The sequence below is a fragment of the Punica granatum genome, chromosome 5, assembly GCF_007655135.1.
Source record: "Punica granatum isolate Tunisia-2019 chromosome 5, ASM765513v2, whole genome shotgun sequence".
Lineage (NCBI taxonomy): Eukaryota > Viridiplantae > Streptophyta > Magnoliopsida > Myrtales > Lythraceae > Punica > Punica granatum.
Window position 1 is genome coordinate 17,319,190 of NC_045131.1, and position 18,613 is coordinate 17,337,802.

Sequence of the window (18,613 nt, forward strand, 5' to 3'; positions counted from 1 at the left end):
TAAACTCATGAAGGAAACTGAATAATCAAACAAATCAATCTAGGAAGAAGAATAAAGCGGTTGTGACATGGTTCATGAAGCCAATAGACTCCTTGTCGAGAAATTAATCAAATCTGTCAGTTGAAATTTTGAATAAAAAATTTGGCATGAGGGGAGACGAGATAGGCGGAAACTGGGAAGAAGTTCGCGGAATTCATGTTACGCCTGCAGGGGCAATCTCTCTGATCCTTGATTTGGGTTGAAAAATGCTGCATCAGTTGTTGCTTTGTGCTCGAGGTCTACTGTTGCTGTCAAAGAAGATGGGTAGATGACCTAGTGGTTTCAGTTAGTCTTTGTTTTTATTTTTTTTCTTCCTTTCTAATTTTCTTTTCTTGATTTTATTCATTAATTTAGGATAGCCACGGATTAATACCTATATAAAAAATGTTGGCATCTTATGTGGGTGTCGTGTCAGCAAAATTAACGGTTTAATTAACTAAATGATGAAAACAAAAGAAGTAATAAAAGGCAAATGACTAAAATAGAAACAAATAGGACTAAAATAGAAAAGTGATGAAAGGTACGGAAACAAAATGATATTTTTCCTAAGAAATTTAACGTTGAGGGAAATTTTAACCAAGAAAAGGGAATTAGGACAAAAGGAATAGCAAAAAAATGTTAAAGATCAAAATTAATTTTTTTCCTAATACTTATTTTGATAAAATGATCTAAACGGAAAAGAATCAAATGTATTGGACGAAATCGCAATAAGAAAAAGGAAAACACGAGGCATTCAAATGTATAAAATGTCATGTAAATGATAAAAAGGACTCAAACAGTAAAATAACCAAATCTAAAGGACGAAGTGTATAAATTTTTTCAATTTAAAAAGACTTTTGTGTAGTAAAATTAAGGAGGTGAAACAACGAATAGCTGGGTGCCCCTTTAAATCCATCCCCGGACTCCATACATTAGTGTGTGTGTGTGTGTGTGTGTGTGTGTGTGTGTGTGTGTGTGTGTGTGTGTGTGTGGGGCTGTCCTTGTCGAACTTGCAGCCTACTCTCTGCAACAGTCAGGAGGACCGTTTCCGTTTGTCCATGCTTGCTTACTACTGATTTCCCCTCTTCTCCCTTTATTTACTCTTATTGCCACTCGGCGGGTTCAACGATGAAATAGTCTTTAATTAATTTGACCTGTCACTTTACTATCCCCCACCACTTTACTCTCTCTCCCTCCATCTGACTGGTATCCTAAGCGCTCTCTCTCTCTCTCTCGTGATGAGCCCTGAAAGCATCTTTTGATCGCTGCCTTTTGAACGGGAAGGCGAGAGTTGCGGCGGCGCTGCAGCAGCAGCTGAAAGCTTCTCCGGTTGGTGGTGGAACTCCTTCAGCATCAGCGATGAAGTCTTCAACTCGGCTAGATTCGGCTGTTTTTCATCTCACGCCGACTCGAACGAGGTCCATCCATTTCTTCTATGCCAATCGCGCGTTTACCTTTTCTGTCTTCCAGCCGTTACGTATGGTAGAAGGTAGCTCATTGTCATGCGTTATGAGCGTCAGACGTCCGTTTGACATGCGTTGCAGCCGCTTAACATGAGAATGTGAGACATGCGTAGTTGACATCAGAGTTGAATTTCGTCCTGTTCTGTGCTTATCTCGGTTTGCATTTTGTGAATGAAGACGTGGCTGGAGTATATGGCGTTTTGATTGACGTTTTACTTTGCTAATAGGTCAAGCTCCTAGAATAAAGGTGTTCGCTATTTGTTGTTGGTTGGCGAGCAGTGTGATTGAGGATTAAGAACATTGCTTTCATGAAGTAGCAGCAAGTTGTCTGATCCAGTGAAAGCCCAAATGATTTTGAATATCTCTTTAGCAGCCGTGTTTTTGGGATTTTTTCACTCAATATGAGAGGACGTACTTCATTCTTTCCTGCAACATGCACCGGATACCTTGGAATTTGTTATTGCTCTGTTTCCTACAAATTCGACTCTCGCAGCACCCAACTACACGTTGAGGTGTCATATTGTGGCATGGAATAGGTTTTCATCTTTTCGATAAGCCTTCTCTAGAGGGGTTTATGTCTGCTCTCCTGTTTACTCTTTCGTGAATAGTTCTGCTTGGTTGAGGGAGGTGGGAATCTTGATATCACGACTCGATTAGGTTGTTTTAGTTTATTAGTGGTGGATCTGATAGGTTTGTATCTTGGTGCCAATTGGAAATCTAAAGTTGCCCGTGAAAGGGACTGAATTCCTGCTTAACGTTGTGGGCAAAATTGCTGGTATTTGGATGTTGGGTCTTATTCTTTAATTGGCTGGTGTTACTTTCCATAATCTCACTGTAATTAGATTACCTAACTTTCCTTACTAAGAAGAATTTGTCATGATTTCTTTCTTTTATAAAAGATGGGTTTTATTTCCTAAAGAATATTAAGAGTGATTTACTACTGACGCAGAACTTTTGAATGAACTTAAATTCGGCAGATCATGAAGTGAATCTTATTCTTTAAAGTTTAACTATATAAATTTTCCAAAGCTTCTAAGTAGTTATTAAATGAATAAAAATATTGTTCATTTTTGGCTGGGTTCCGAACAAATTAATCCCACGGCAATGATCCAATTCTAAAGTAACTTTAAGTGCTTTCTGGATTCGAACCACTCTGTTGGACCTTGCTGGTGGCCATCTGCTGGAGTTGGTACAGGCTCCACTATTCTTCTATATAAAAAGCAGAAGATTATGAGGAAAGGGGCTCGGTGCAGTGGCAGAAGTTGCCAACTCGGAACCAAGAGGTCCTGGGTTTAATTGTCGCTAGTGGGACTTTCATGCCCCTTTATTTCGCTTTCCTCGTTCTTGTACTAGAGCCCCTTTATTTCGCTTTCCTCGTTCTTGTTCTCAAAAAGGTAATCATGATGATACTTACCTACTTTAGATTACTATTTAGAAATTGTGCTTTCTGCAAGATAGTTATGTCTATTTTGGAGTTAATTTGGTTTGTATCCTTGATCTTCCTGAAGTATGATAAAGCCCATTGGGCTTTTAAAAGTCCAATCTTTTAAGTTAAACAGATTTTTTTAAAATGCTGTTTTTTAAAATGTATTTTGCCTCTTCTGTGTCATTTTCAGGTGTGACTTGGTTATTTTTGCGAATGGGAAGACAGAGAAGATAGCCTCAGGTTTGCTGAGTCCATTCCTTGCCCATTTGAAGGCTGCACGAGACCAGATGGCTAAAGGAGGCTATTCCATTATTCTTGAACCAGAGGCTGGCTGCAATGCGACATGGTTCACTAAAGCAACAGTGGAAAGGTATGTGCTGCAGAATGATGTACCCGCGGAAGTGTTTTCAGCAAATTTGGCCTTTGATATTTTCGAATATTAGCTGGTTAGTTGAGGATTGGAAAATACAAGTTAGATATGAAGCATGTTTGTACAATTCCAAATGCTTCTCAGTTGAAACTTACTGAAAGAGATTTTATATTTCTTGCTCTACTATCAATGAATATAATCATGTGAGAAAAGCCCACTACCTTATTGTCTCTGGGAAGATCGGCAAGAAGATCTTACCGTAAATATCAGTGGTACAGACAGTGCCAATATTTTTCCATTCTTCTCTCTCTCCTCTAAGATGAGATGAATTCTCCTGGAAGATTCTTAATGAGAAAATGAATATCTAAATTTAAAATATGTACTGGTCTAATTTGGACTTCAAATGCAATTCGTCTTGCCTTCTAAGTAATTGGAGCATCATGCAGAGATCATGTAATATCAAAATAGATGCAGACATAGAAATAATATGAAATGAGAATTTAAGACCTAATAAACAAATGAGTGGGATAGACACATTGGGAGTCTCATGACATTCTATAACTTACTGATGCTGTAAAATAACAATAAAACATGCAAGTTTGACAATTGACTTGAAAAGTTTCTCTCATTCATTGTTGCTGCATTCTTATTGATAATGCTACCACCCTGCGTATTGTTAATGCTGAAAAAAGCCCTTTTACTTGAAATTTCAATTTGAATTTCATGATTATACTAATATTTGCAAGTTGAACAGGTTTGTTCGTTTTGTAAGCACTCCTGAAGTGCTTGAAAGAGTGTACACTTTAGAATCTGAGATTATGCAAATTGAAGAGGCAATTGCAATTCAAAGTAATAATGATGTGGGGCTACAAACTGTAAGTTCTATTCATTATGGTTTGATAGTTTTACTATATCAGAACCAAAAACTGATAATTAAATAATTTTGTCGGTGTAATAGAGGGAAGGCCATCAAGCTAAATCTGCAGAGGTCACGGAAGGTAATTAAAAACGGACAAAGAAGCTCGTTCTGAGATTTATCTTCTGGTTTCCAAGAGTTAATTGATACTTGGAGAAGAGTGCCTAAATAGGCATTTTTCTTAGTGTGGTCTGGCTGGGAGGGGGTGGGGAAGGTGATAGTGTGTGCGCTTGGGGCCGGTTTTGTTTTTCATCTCTTTCTTTTCCCTGAAATGATCTGCTCACTGCTGTACTAAAGTTTTCCTCGAAGAAAGATACTCAGCAGTTGCTTTTTGACTGAGATTTTTAAATATTGCTGCCTGATTGAACTAATCTTCCTTTTCTTTATTAACAATCCTAGCTGTGAAGCCTGTCCTTGATGATAACGCAGACAAAGCAATTGTCCTTTACAAGGTGAGAGATAGATGAAAACCATTTATTTACATTGATTAAATGTTTCCTTATCTCTGTGAGTTTCATATGTTAAATCAATTTGCTTGATTTGGACATGAGGCAGCCTGATTCACATTTGCCTGAAGCAAATGGATCCGCTGGGCAGGAAGGGAATTCAAAGTATGTACCAAATTTCAATTGCAGATTAAAATTATGCGTGCTGATTATAGATATCTTCCCCTGGCATTTTTAGTCAAAATATAATGGTCATTGCTCAAATCTGTGATCACAGCCTTATCCTGTATCATATATGATAATTTTTTTTGGTACAAAATGAACTCGCCATTAAGTTGCTAATGGGGAATTTGTGGTTTCATTTGGAATCTAAGGATATTGCAGCTGATTTATATATTCCTGCAGCAATTTCTTTGCACCTGTCATTGTCAGATATCACTTGGACCATTTCTGTGTTAGTCCAAGTTAAAAACAAAAATGTCTTGGGCATTAGCAAAATGATTATCGGCCTTTTCTGCTAATACCACACTCAATTGGGGGCACGTTTTAATAGAAAACTCTTATATTGTGGCTGATATTGTATGTCCAGAGTTCAGCTCTTGAAAGTCCTGGAGACACGTAAAACGGTTCTCCAGAAAGAGCAAGGAATGGCATTCGCACGTGCTGTAGCTGCTGGTTTTGATATTGATCTGTTGACGCCATTGATGTCATTTGCTGAGTCCTTTGGTGCTTCGAGACTGATGTAAGTGCATACTCTTACCTTGACCTATTTGCGGTCCTGTCGAGCAATGATGTGCATTTTTACTGAGCATCAATTCTTATCTCCAATGAATTGTTTATGTACAACAGGGATGCATGTACAAAGTTCATAGATTTGTGGAAGAGGAAGCATGAGAATGGTCAGTGGGTTGAAATTGAAGAAGCAGAAGCACTTTCGGGCCACTTGGACTATGCTAACATGAATGCGTCAGGAATTGTAATATCTGACATGGTCAACAAGCTAAAAGTGAGTTTGCCAGAATCTTCTAATGACATGGCCTCAGAAGAAAATGGAAAAGCAAGTACTACTGTGAATGCAGGTATTGGCTGTCATTTCTCAAGATTAGTGAAATTTTCTTATTTTTTCTAGGGGTTTGCTTTGCACGATAAGAAGCAGTTCACATGTTCTCACTAAGGCAATGATAACAGGCTTTGAAGAAAAGGGGGAGATTTGACATTTTTTTTTATCCGATATGCCTAAACTATGATTTTAATCTTTATCTACAAGAATAATGAAGATGTGCATATTTGCACACCGATAGACGTGACTGCTCATTGTTTATTTATTTATTCACTTATGCATTCATACTCTGCTTTCACATGAATGAAGATATTTAAGCATTGATATCGATCAGTCAGTGGATATCTGTTTAGATTCACGAGGTGCTCTTATATTGTCAGAAATATTGCAATACTCTAAATATTCTGCCTATCCCCTTACTTACCCCCTCAGAATGATCTCCACTACTCTTAGTTTTGTTGCCTACCTTTCAAACCATGCATAAAAACGTTACATTATACATGCTAAATCACTATTTCTCTTATATTGTTGGAGGTGGATATATTCAGCAAAATTTTGGGCATCGACTATCGCTCCTCCTCTCACCTATATTTTGCTCTGCAAAGTGAAAATAGAAAACTACTAGGTAGCTGATGTTTTAGAATAAAAATTAGGAAGGAAAAAAAATGGGGGCATGGCACTGCATGTAGTCTGAGTATGATGCTGGTATTCTGAAACGTATGCCACAGATGGTAATTTATTTTAGAATAGTCACCACTGAATTATCTTGTGGCTGAGATGGTTTTTGTCAAACTGGAACCTAGTATTTTAACAAGATTGTCAAAGTAATTTTCCGGAAATTAAGGGTAAGCCTCATGGTAAATTTGATATCTCTTATAGCTGACTTTCTATTTTCTTATGCATTGGTATATTAACAAAGTTCATTTTTCCTGTTGCAGACGACAAGCCTCCCATGAATCAGCATGTACCTTTGGGCTACCCCGAGTATTTCCCAGGTCAATTTCCTCATATGTTCCCTCCCTGGCCAATGCATTCCCCGCCTGGTGCACCGCTGGGATTTCAAGCTTATCCCATGCCTTATTTCCAAAACTATCCTGGAAGTAACCCATATTTCCAGCAAGCCTCTCCACCTGTTGAGGATCCTAGACTCCATTCTGGTCAGAAAGTATGTCAAAAACGTCATTCTCATGAGAGGAGGAACAGTAATACTGGATTAATCTCTTCAGACGTAGATGGTTTCAATGGAAGATCTTCAGATGAGCATGAGCAGGAGGACGTTTCATCACCATCAGAATCACAAAAGAAGGGCAGGCGCTCCAAAAAGAAGCAGGGCATGGTCGTGATTCGAAATATCAATTACATTACTAGGAAGCAGCAGGACCCTTCACACAGTGAATCAGATTCAGCTTCTGAGCCCAAATCAGATGGGGAATATGAACCTCTTGAGGGGGCTGCAACTCTAGAAATGAAGCATAAGCACTCTACGAGATCACAAGAAAGAAGGCAAAGTGGTAGGAATTCTATAAACAAATTGACTTCATCTGATAAGGAAGAGCCGTCCTATGGGAATGAAGCAGATGGGGAACATTGGCAAGCATTTCAGAGTTATCTTCTCAAGGAAGCCGATGAAGGCAAACAGGAAGGTGATCAAGGCATGTTTTCTATGGAAAAGGAGGTTTGGTTGAAACGAAGAAAAAATGTACTGAACAATGATCCGCTAGCTTCTGATGGACGAAATATTGATGAACCTACTGAAGGTCTCTCGACAGATGTGCAGAGGTTGAGTGGAAGTGGAGCCTTCATACGGAGGGCATCGAATGATGGATTATTGATTTCTCGGAAAGATGGTGACAGCAGAAGCTTCCTCGATGGTCATCTGGATGTGCATTCTACTGAAATACGAGGTAGGGGTGGATATAGGTGGACAGAAACTGATGATTTTATAATCAATAAACAAGAAAACTCATTGAGTGTCTCTGCCTCCGATCGATTGGCTATGAATAGATACGAGGGTGGAGCCAAGTTTCCAGATATTAGGTCATCCCAAGATATTGATGATGATTCCTACATAGTTTCCTACAGGTCTGCCTCAGCTGATTTTGGAGATGGCAGTCAAAAAGGAATTGATATTGATTCCGAGTTCCCATCAGCTGAACAGAGGAAGAAGAGCTCATCTAGAAAGGTCCAAGTTAGTTATGAACCGGATGAGTTGAGCATGATGCCCGAAAGAGGAGTGGAAAGAGAATCAAATGGGTATGACCCGGCCCTGGATTATGAGATGCAAGTTGAAAATCAGGCATGTGCTTCACTTAACAAGAGTGGAAAAGAAGCAGGAAGTAATTCCAAGCAAAGATCAAAGGATTCAAAACGTAGTCAAACTCCAGATGTTCTTGCTAAGAAGAAGAATGTGGGGCCTGTAAGGAAAGGAAAACCTACTAAATTGAGCCCTCTAGATGAAGCGAAGGCTCGTGCAGAAAGGCTCAGATCGTATAAAGCTGATCTGCAGAAATTGAAAAAAGAAAAGGTGCTTCACTATCAGCCTGCACCAAATCATGTTCTTTTCCAGGGAATAACTGCTATACCATCTAGCTTATGCTACAGCACTAAATATCTTTGTTCTGTCTTGCCTTTCAGGAGGAGGAGCAGATTAAACGCATTGAAGCTCTGAAACTTGAGAGGCAGAAGAGGATTGCTGCAAGGAGCAGTTCGATTCCTGCTCATTCACCACAGACCTCTCAGCCAAGCAGGAAATCATTGCCGACAAAACTTTCGCCGAGTTCACACAAAGGATCAAAATTCAGCGATATGGAGCCTGGGTCGTCATCACCTCTTCAAAGATTCTCTGTCAGGAGTGCTTCTAAACCCAATCGTTTGACTGCTGGAAGTAGTTCTGCTGAGAATAGGCTTACCCGCTCTGCTTCTTCCTTGCCCGAAACCAAGAAAGAAAACAGTGTTGTACCTGAAAAGAAGGCATCAATGACAAGAATAAGAAGATTATCAGAACCTAAAATGACTGCCAACAATTGTGCATCCACAGTGAAACCTCGAGCTGAATCAACAAAATCTAAGGTGTCTGACGACGCTGACAAGAAGAAAATATCTGCTATCATTAATCTTGACAGAAGCAAGGCCGCCACTCTTCCGGAACTAAAGATCAGAGCAACTAAAGCCCCTGAATCTGCTAAGAGCATGAATATGAAGGAAATGCCACTAAAGGTCAATGGGACTGTGAGCAAGCCAGGTATGTCTTCACGTGATACCGTACTCAAGGCAAATGATGAACAAAATTCTCAGCAAATTGAAGATGACGACAACCCCATTGTTGAGAAGTCAGTTGTGGTGCTTGAAAATGAGAAGCCTGCTGTCCCAGTGTCTCATGTTATAGATGAAAAACTTCAGCCATTATCAAGTGGAGACCACAATGATCAGATAGATGGAGAAATAACCAATGCATTTCCCAAACAGTCTTCTTCTTGTGCTGTAGTTTCTCCAGCCACAGTCGGTGGAAGTGGAAGTGATGGTAAGCCCCAGGAGAACAAAATGAAGGAGCAGATTAGTACATATGAGGTATGTTACAAAATTTTAATGAGGGAAAATTGTCTCCACATACTTCCATTATTCGTGATGAGTGGCAGAAAATAAAATTTTGGGAAGTTGCAGTTTTTAGATCCACTTTGCTGTTTTCAGTTGGATTTTATCTTCTGCTTCGGAATATGCTTACTTTGCTTTGTTTCCCGCAGTTATAATTTTCTTGTTAGGAATATTAGTATCCAAGTAACTGACTTCCCTTATGACCAGACCTGACATGGACTTAGGGCCAGTAGTATGCAATGCTGGACCTTTTGAGGTTCATTTGTCAATTTAGAAATATTTCTAGACTTGTCTAAATATATCATCTTATTTATGCTCTCAGCTGGCAACTCACGAGGAAGCATCATCAAAAGTTTCGAGTGTCAGCCATGTTGAAAAACCGTATCAAGCTCCATATGCTCGTGTCTCTTCTTTGGAAGATCCATGTACTATCGGATCCGAATATGCGAAGGCATTGCCCACGGCATGCTCTGATCTAAGGGCCACCGGAGCCCAGTCTTTCAAAGCTCAGGTCGCCGTTACCAGCAAAACTGAAATAGAAAAGATCACTGATCCAGCAGATAAGCCATCAAAGGAATCTGCAAAAGGGTTTAAACGGCTTTTGAAGTTTGGAAAGAAAAATAACACCTCGTCTGAGAGGGATTCTGATACTGCCAGCATTGGCGGATCTGATATTGATGATAATGCTTCAAAACCGGCTCCGTCCACTGAAGGTATGTAACGCAACTCAACCTGAGACGGTATTTCTAAACCAGTCTCTGATGGTAACCAAAACTTTGGGTTATTAGTGCATATTGGGATAGCAATCTGTTTCTTGGGCTTCAAATTCTGGAATCTGGGCTGTGGTAGACTCTTCATTAGTTACGTAGGTATTCTATGAGGTTAGAAAGAAAAGAGAGTTTCTCTACTGAGATTGAACTTGCTTTGAATTAAAATGGGGGGGTTGACCAAAATCTTTGCTGCAGACCAGCAAAATATTGATCTACATATAGATTATATGGTGCTTTGAGTTTCATCTTGGACATACTCAATGTTTGTTTACAGTCTCTTTCGTGTTTTCAAGATGGTGGGTTGAAGAGCAAAAGAGGAATGAGCGGTCCTCTAGTCTGTCTTTTGAGTTTTTGTACAGACTATCGATTTTCATTGATCATATTCCTTTAAAAGATAGATAGAACTTTTCATTTTACCAATAAGAATATCAGTATCTATCATATTGGAAATTGTAAAATGTCGTGACCCTTTTGTGAAAGCATAACTGGTCCATATAGCATACACATCTTGCATTGGGACTTAGCCATTACTCTGATGCTAAAGCTAACTGATATAATTTTTGGTCTGTCTGCATCAGTTCATACGTTGAAGAATCTCATCTCCCAGGATGAAACTCCAACTGCGGTCACAACTCCTAAAAAGAGTAAGAACCTTTCAGTTCCACAAACCATAAATTTGATTCTTCGTTGAATGACAATCATCACATTTAATGGTGCTGAATTTGAGATGTCCTGAACTTTGGGAACAGGTTCTCGTGCTCTCTCATTACTGTCACCTTTCCGAAGCAAGCACAGTGAAAAGAAGCACGCAACATGAGGTCATACCTCGGACTAATTTTAAGGTGAGGAAGCAGCAAATTCTGCCTTTTCTTTATCTGGTCCTTTTTCTGAAAGAGCGTGAATCCAAGTGTTTTTATCGGTTCTGCTGTGCTATAATGTCGAAATTGTTGTGAATTGTTTTATAATCTGGAAATGGCAGTTGGTCTGTTGTAAATTTAGTTTATGTCTGTACATTTTCTCAAATTTGATAGTGAAGAGATAAACTGTTAAGTGGTCCCTTTTTTTATTATAAGTTCACATCTGGCACGTGATGGACTCCTTTCAGTCCACGTCGAATGTTGAGGAGGTTGATTTTCTTATTATCATTCACTTTAATGGTTATATGGGATATTTATATTAGCTGAAAATCTGTAAGTTGTAATAACTCGCACTCACTCTTTTGCTGGTCTCTTATGCATCCACCTCACAACAGTCTGTAGAGTGTTTTTTTTTAAATTTCTTTTTTTATTTTTGGCCACCACAACAGTCTCTAGGGTTTAACTATAGCAATTTTATATTTATTATATTTCCTATGTAAATCTTAACCTAAGATGATAGAAAATTTAGAAATGGAAATGTATAATACTCAAAGTATATATTCCTTTCACTTATATATAAAGTTCTACAAGTACATATTGATAATATATATATATATATATATACACACACATATACACACACACACACAAACAGGCGTGCGTGAACTTAGGCTCGATTTGAGAGTGATGTTGCTGATATTAAAAAAAATAATTGTTGAAATGTAAGTGTTGATTTTAGAGTATGTTAAAAGTGTTTGAGAGTTGAAAATTTAAAAACTGTTAAAATTAAAATTAATGTTTGATATAAAGAATAAGTAGAAGTTCTTATAAAACACCTATTAATTTATTGGAGGAAATCACATTTCTAATTGTAAAAATTAATCAAATCGTGATTTTGAAATAATTCATCAAACACTACTTAAAAATTAGTGAAAGTACTTATAGAACACAAAGCCATGGAACAAGTTCGTTCCCAAATTTCAATGCAAATTTTGAATTTTTTAGATCGATTCGTGTATCTTTTGAATTTCCAACGACGAAATTCAGTTGGATTTTGTGGAATCCGGTCAGATGACCGTATAAAATCTCGAATCCAAATCCATAGGAAATAGTACGAGAGACTAAAAAATGCATGAAAGAGACAACAAAGATATAAAAAGAAAAAAATTATGTAAATCTTTCAAAGCTAGGAAAATAAGTAATCTCTGATTTGGGAGTAGTTCCTAGAAAATGACTCCTTGGAAAATCTAAGACCAAAAATAAACCTGCAGAAATCCTATGCAAAATTTCTAAGTTTCTCATTGCCCTAGAGAAACTTACGAACATAAAACGAACCTAAAATCATAAAACTTCCCATCCGTCGAGAGTCTCCTTACGTGAACTTTGGGAGAACTCTCTCTAGGATCCCCTGTGCGAGGTACTGGTTCACAGCTTGGGTTGGATTCATTGCTTCTAAAAACACGTCCTTGTCCAGGTTGGGGCCAGGTCGGAAGAAGCTCGGAAGAAGCCCGTTGCAGTAATTGCACATCTCAATAAAACCGAACCACAGCATCCCTTGGTCAGTCTTTCAAGTCCTGCCGTACGCACGCGATTAAACCAAAGGGTATTGGTTAATCAAACACATCCAAATAAATAATTACTCCGAGCCACTTGCAGCAGTTTAACTATAACCTTACCAAATCTGTTAACTCTGCCATGGGTTTATAGATGTCCACTGCTCGATCTGGATTCCAGAATGCTGGGAATTCAACCTCGAGATGAGGTCTTGAAGCTTCGAGTTGTAGCCTTGACTGTCGATGTTCTCCTTTTCAATGCCTAGCCGTTGGTTATGGAATACGCTCCTCACTATGTTGCTGATGCTGTGCGTTGTGACTTCCACCGGCAAGCACCCGATAGGAGGCAACCTGACCACTGCAAACTTTCGTGCTCCTTTCCTGTGCAACATCTGCATCAACCACCACAGTATACTTTTGCAGATTATGGATTGAATTATTAATTACCAACATCATATAACAGATGTATGGTTTAGGAATTGAATATGATTACCTTGATGATTAGATGCTCAAGCCTCTGAAGCATATCATTGTGGTATGCTTGGACCGGGACCTAGAAGCGCCTTGTTTATGCCAAGCTGTAATAACCATCGACCATCCCACACTGATAAAGTACAGCACATCCTTGACTATTTGCCTTGCCCGCTTCTTTCCGATGGCCTCCTATGTTGAGAGAGATTATTTCACGCGGAAAAATTAAAGAGAAATTTACGGGTTTATAAGAGATCGGGTACGACAACCTATCAGCTCGAGCTTTTGAGTTGAAGATGGGCCACAACTTTATAGGCCCAGTAAAATTTTACATGGTACCAAAGCGGGTGTATCTTGTAATTTTGTGTCCTTTTACTTTTGGGTGTATCAGAGCATACTGCCGTTTTTCTCTCTGCCGAGCAGACCAGTGAATCTCGGCTTCAGCTATGTCCACCAGCAGTGAACAAGTCCTGGCCTCGATTGTACTCAGCAATCAGACTTTGGGTAACGGTAATCCTATTACTCCGGTGTCTCCTTGTTTCATATCTTCTGATGGATTGGGCATTAAATTAATCTCCCCCAAATTAAATGGCGTTAACTATCTGACTTTCCAAGCTGATGCGAATGGCACTTCGTGCCAATAACAAGTGGGGTTTTGTTGATGGCACTCTGAGGGAGCCAGCAGATGGTGATCCGAACAACTTGATGCGGGGAATTGCTCTATAGTGGTTACTTGGATGGCAAATTCGCTGGAGAAAGAACTTCAGCCAAGTATTGCTTGTATTGAAGATGCACGGGTACTTTGGGAATACCTGAGGCAGCAGTTTGAACAAGGAAACGAGACTCGCATATATCAGCTGAAGTGCGAGATATGTCTGCTACGATAGGAAGGGAGACCAGTCTCCAAGTATTATGGGCTGCTCAAAGGATTTTGGGACGAGCTAGACAATCTTCTAGAGACTGAGACCTGTACCAGTTCATGTACTTGAGAAGCGGCTGCCAACCGACCTGGGCAAAGGGAACAGGAGAAAGTGCATTAGTTTCTCATGGGATTGAATCCCGAATTCGTGACGGTTCGTTCAAATATACTCAATATGGAGCCTTTCCCTAATCTCAATCGTGTTTATCAGATGATTACTCAAGATGAGTGAAGAAATCAGAGTGAAACCGATGACGAAATCGGTATGGAATCAATGTTGCAGAATAGAATCTGCAGTGTTTTCATTCCTCAGAAGAGTCGAGCTTACATGAATATGTACATCGAGGTAAATCCCTGGAAATATGGAACCTAGTCGGGAAACCTTTAAAGTCTAACCTAAAGCAAAAAAAACTTTACAAAGTTACATGATATTGGAATATGTCGAGAAGATACTCGAGATACAACTATAATACTCCCCCCTCAAGTTGGTGCGTGAGGATTCCCAACACCCAACTTGCTGAGAAGAAACTGAAACCGATCTCGTCCGATGCCTTAGTGAAAAGGTCCGTCAATTGATGTTTCGTGGAGATATGTGCAGTAGCTATGACATTGTTCTTGAAATGGCAATATCCCATGATCACGAATGAAATGGTAGTCAATCTTAATATGTTTTGTACGCTCGTGAAAGACTGGATTAGCAGCCATACGAAGTGCTGCCTGATTATCACAAAACAGTTGAGTGGGCTGAGATAAGGAAACACCAAGGGAAGACAATAAGTTGTGTAACCAGATAATCTCACTAACTGTAGAAGCCATAGCCCTGTACTCGGCTTCAGCTGAAGAACGTGAAACAGTAGTTTGTTTCTTTGTCTACTAGGGAATGGGACTACCCTTGATAGTTATAAAGTAGTCGGTGATGGAACGCTATGTCATTGAACAACTTGCCTAATCAGAATCACAAAATGCAGTGAGCTATAATGATTGCGGATGAATGAAAATTCAATTTCCCAGCGATTGCTTGATATAACGAAGCACACGAACAGTTTCATCCCAATGATCTGGACAAGTTACTTGCATGAACTACGACAAAATCTGAACATAATAAGTGAGTTCTGGTCTTGTAGTGGTGAGATAAAGAAGTAGCCCAATAAGCCGACGATATTGTCCCGGATCAGGAAGCAGAGTACCGGAATCGGAAGAGAGTCGATGATTCCGTTCCACGGGAAACTCTGAAGGACGAAAGGCCAACATTCCACATTCAAATAAAATATCAATGGCATACTTCCTATGGCAGAGGAATAATCTCAAATTCATGCGAGACACTTCTATGCCGAGAAAATACCGCAAGGCACCCAAGTCTTTAATGCGAAAACAAGAATCAAGGTACCTCTTGAATGAGGTACAATGACTTGATGAATTGCTAGCGACCAACAAGTCATCCACATAAACAAGTACGGCAATGAAGGTAGTGTCTCTGGAGTAAGTGAAAAGAGAATGATCGGCCCCACATTGCTTGAAACCATACGCATATAAAGCGTCTGCCAATTTTGGAGAACCAATCCTAGAGGCCTGTCGTAGTCCATAAAGAGATTTGTGTAGGTGGCAAACTTGTCCCGGACGAGTACAAGAAAGTCCAGGCAGTAGTGACATGTAAACTTCCTCATGCAAATCACTTTGGAGAAAAGCATTATGCACATCCATCTGATGAATCTCCCATTTCTTGACAATAGAGACAGCAAGGAAGCATCTGACAGTTACAAGTTTGGCAACTGGAGCAAAAGTTTCATTAAAGTCGATCCCTTCTACCTGTGTGAAGCCTTTAGCCACGAGACGGGCTTTATATCTTTCAACAGGTCCGTCAGCGTATCGCATAATCTTGTAAATCCATTTACAATCAACAGGTTTCTTTCCCAGGGGTAAGGTGCTAAAGGTCCAGGTACCATTTAGCTCAAGCGCCCGAAGTTCCTCAGCCATAGCCGCTTGCCATCGAGGGTCACAAGCAGCCTCTTTGTATGATTGAAGCTCTTCATCAGAATCTAAAGCAGCAAGAAATGAAACATACTTATCAGTAGCACCTGTAAGATAAATAGAGTGTGTTTGGATTGAGAGTTGAGTTGAGTTGAGTTTTGGTTTTAATTAGTTTGTAATGATTGTATTGTTGAATTATGAGAAAAAGAGTGAAAAAGTAATAAATAATTGAGAGAAAATAATGATTAAGTAATGATTGTGTTGTTGAATTGTAAAAAAGTAATGATTGTGATGTTGAATTGAAGATAAGTGGAATTGAGTTGAGTTGAATTGAATATTGTTCCGAAAACAAACACACTCATAATCTTGGAAAGGATATGGTGTACCTGAGGAGATTGAAGAATCGAACAAGTAAGGGGGGGGGGGGGTGACTTGACCATTGCCGTATGGCATACGGAGTCCTTCAGAAATAAAGTTGGCCCACGTATTCGCTCTGATCAATGCAATATCGGAGAATCAAGTGAAATCGACTTGCTAGGCTGTTGTTGACTGGACCGGGCTGGTTTGTAAAACCCAGCAAAGGAGAAGCATGGGCTGGAGCTCCAGGCAGACTTGAAGAGGAACGGGCTGGACTTTTAGGTGAACTCGGCCCAAATTCCTGCAAATCCAAATTACTTAAGTCCGTCGAGTCTGAAGGGAGGCGCGACCCAAACTGTTCCAGATTGAATTTTCGGGGCTGCTGCCTAGCCTTGCTGGGTCGCGACTTGAATTATCGTTCCGGGTCGAATTCTCTAGGCTGTTGCCGGGCTTTGCTGGGCCGTGACTTAAGCTACCCATGTACTGGGCTGGCCCGTGTTTTGATCCGAAGGAAAAGGATTGCCCTTTGTCCTGATAGCCCGAATGTCCCCTTTCTTCCTCATACATACCAATCTGATCTTCTGGGTGTAGCATGCTCAAGAGTAAAGGCGACCCATCATCCTCTTGGCTTAATCTCGAAACTTGGAATGAAAACGAATTTTCATAAAAACTGACATCCAACCAGATAAAAAAATCCAAAGTCTTCAAATCATACACACGCCACCCCTTCTTGTCATATAAATACATCTCATTGCTCATTCTTTGAACTTATCTTTTGGTGTTGGTTTTATTTGTGCATAGCAAAGGGAACCAAACACCTTTTAAGTGTGAGTAGACAGGGGGCTTACCAAATAACACTTTGTACGGACTTTTTCCGAATAATATCGAGGTATGTGTGATGTTAATTAGATAGGCCACCGTTAAAATACACTCACCCCAAAATTTAGCTGGAAGAGATACTTGAATAAGCAAGGCTCGTGTGACATTGAGAAGATGTTTGACGTTTTCGCTCAACGCGCCCATTCTATTGAGGGGTGTCGACACATTAAGTCTGGTGAATGATTCCTTCATGCTAGTAGAATTCCTGCATGTCTCAAGATAAGAATTTCGATCCGTTGTAAGTACGAATTACTTTCACGGTTGTATCAAATTGATTTTGGACGAGATTGCAGAGATTCATTAAGTGTCGTTTTGCCTCCAATTTATCTCGCAATAAGTAAACCCATAATCCTCTACTAAGGTCATCAACTATTGTCAAGAAATAGTATGCACTCAAATGAGATCAAATTTTGTAAGCACCCCATATATCAACATGTACCAATCGAAACATAAAACTCACTTTATTCAAACTATTCATGAAGTTATATCGAGTTTGCTTGGCTTTTTAGCAAACTTCACAATCCTTATTCATATTATTCTCTAACAACAGCCTAAGAATAGAAATGCGAGGAGATGGATGTTCAAGCCTCCTATGCCATACATCATTCTCCTTGAAAGTCGTCACTTTATTTACTTCGCGAGCTTGAGCAACATAACGAAGATGATAAGCCCTCCCCCCCTCCCCCCCACCCCACCATGGAGCTCACCAATTCCAATCATCCTCTTCGAAACGCGGTCCTTAATAAGACACAGTTCAGAAGAAAAACTTATTTTGCACTTCATTTGTTCTGATAACCGAGTGACCAATATCAAGTTACAATCAAAATCTGGGACTAACAAAACTTTAGATAGTATGAAATCGCCACCAAGCTGTGCACTACCAATGTGTGTTGCTTGAGCAGACTTTCCATTAGGAATAAAAACTGGTGAATCACCTCATAAAGGAGATGAATCAAATAAGAAATGAGAATAACCAGTCAATATGCCTTGAAGCCCCAGTGTCAATAATCCATGTTTCATTGCAGGGAATGAAAACGAAATGATTATCGATCTGTGTTTTACCCTCTTCATCAGGTCTAGCCAAAGAAAGAAGGCGTTGGATTTGTCCTTCAGAGAACGGCAGTACCGAGAGGGACTAATTCGAAGCCTATGCCGTCTATACTGCATTGACTTGGTGGAAGCCGCCTGCAAGTCACTTCCCATAAGAACCATATTGTCGCTTTCTAGTCGAACCTTTCAATCCCTTCGAACTCCCTGTCCTGGACTGATTATCCTAGCCTCCTAGCCACCAGGACCTCGCTGCACGTCTAGATTTGTCGGGCATCCATGGAACTTGTAGCAGGTGCTCCTTCTGTGTCAGACTTGGCTACAAAAGTCACATTGGCTACTCCTTTGCTGGACTACAAGCTTGCTTTGAAGCCTTTGCTACAAAAGCAACAGTCTCCAATCCTTGTGATTCCTGAGAACGTGCTATGCACTTTTGTCTCTCGTCCTGACAAATCATCCGATAAACATGGTTATGACTAGGAAAGGGATCCATACTGAGTAT

General features: G+C 39.8%; 1 protein-coding gene across 1 annotated transcript; it reads left to right on the forward strand.

Annotated features, from left to right (window-relative positions):
• Nucleotides 1-1,180: 1,180 nt before the first annotated feature.
• LOC116207472 (COP1-interacting protein 7) lies at nucleotides 1,181-11,221 on the forward strand. The gene is made up of 13 exons (XM_031540428.1): nucleotides 1,181-1,436; nucleotides 3,098-3,277; nucleotides 4,032-4,152; nucleotides 4,236-4,275; nucleotides 4,593-4,645; nucleotides 4,749-4,804; nucleotides 5,229-5,381; nucleotides 5,489-5,718; nucleotides 6,638-8,223; nucleotides 8,334-9,266; nucleotides 9,613-10,003; nucleotides 10,639-10,704; nucleotides 10,810-11,221. Exons 1-13 carry the CDS (start codon nucleotides 1,378-1,380, stop codon nucleotides 10,875-10,877), a joined length of 3,936 nt encoding a protein of 1,311 aa, XP_031396288.1. The 5' UTR covers nucleotides 1,181-1,377; the 3' UTR covers nucleotides 10,878-11,221.
• Nucleotides 11,222-18,613: the final 7,392 nt, after the last annotated feature.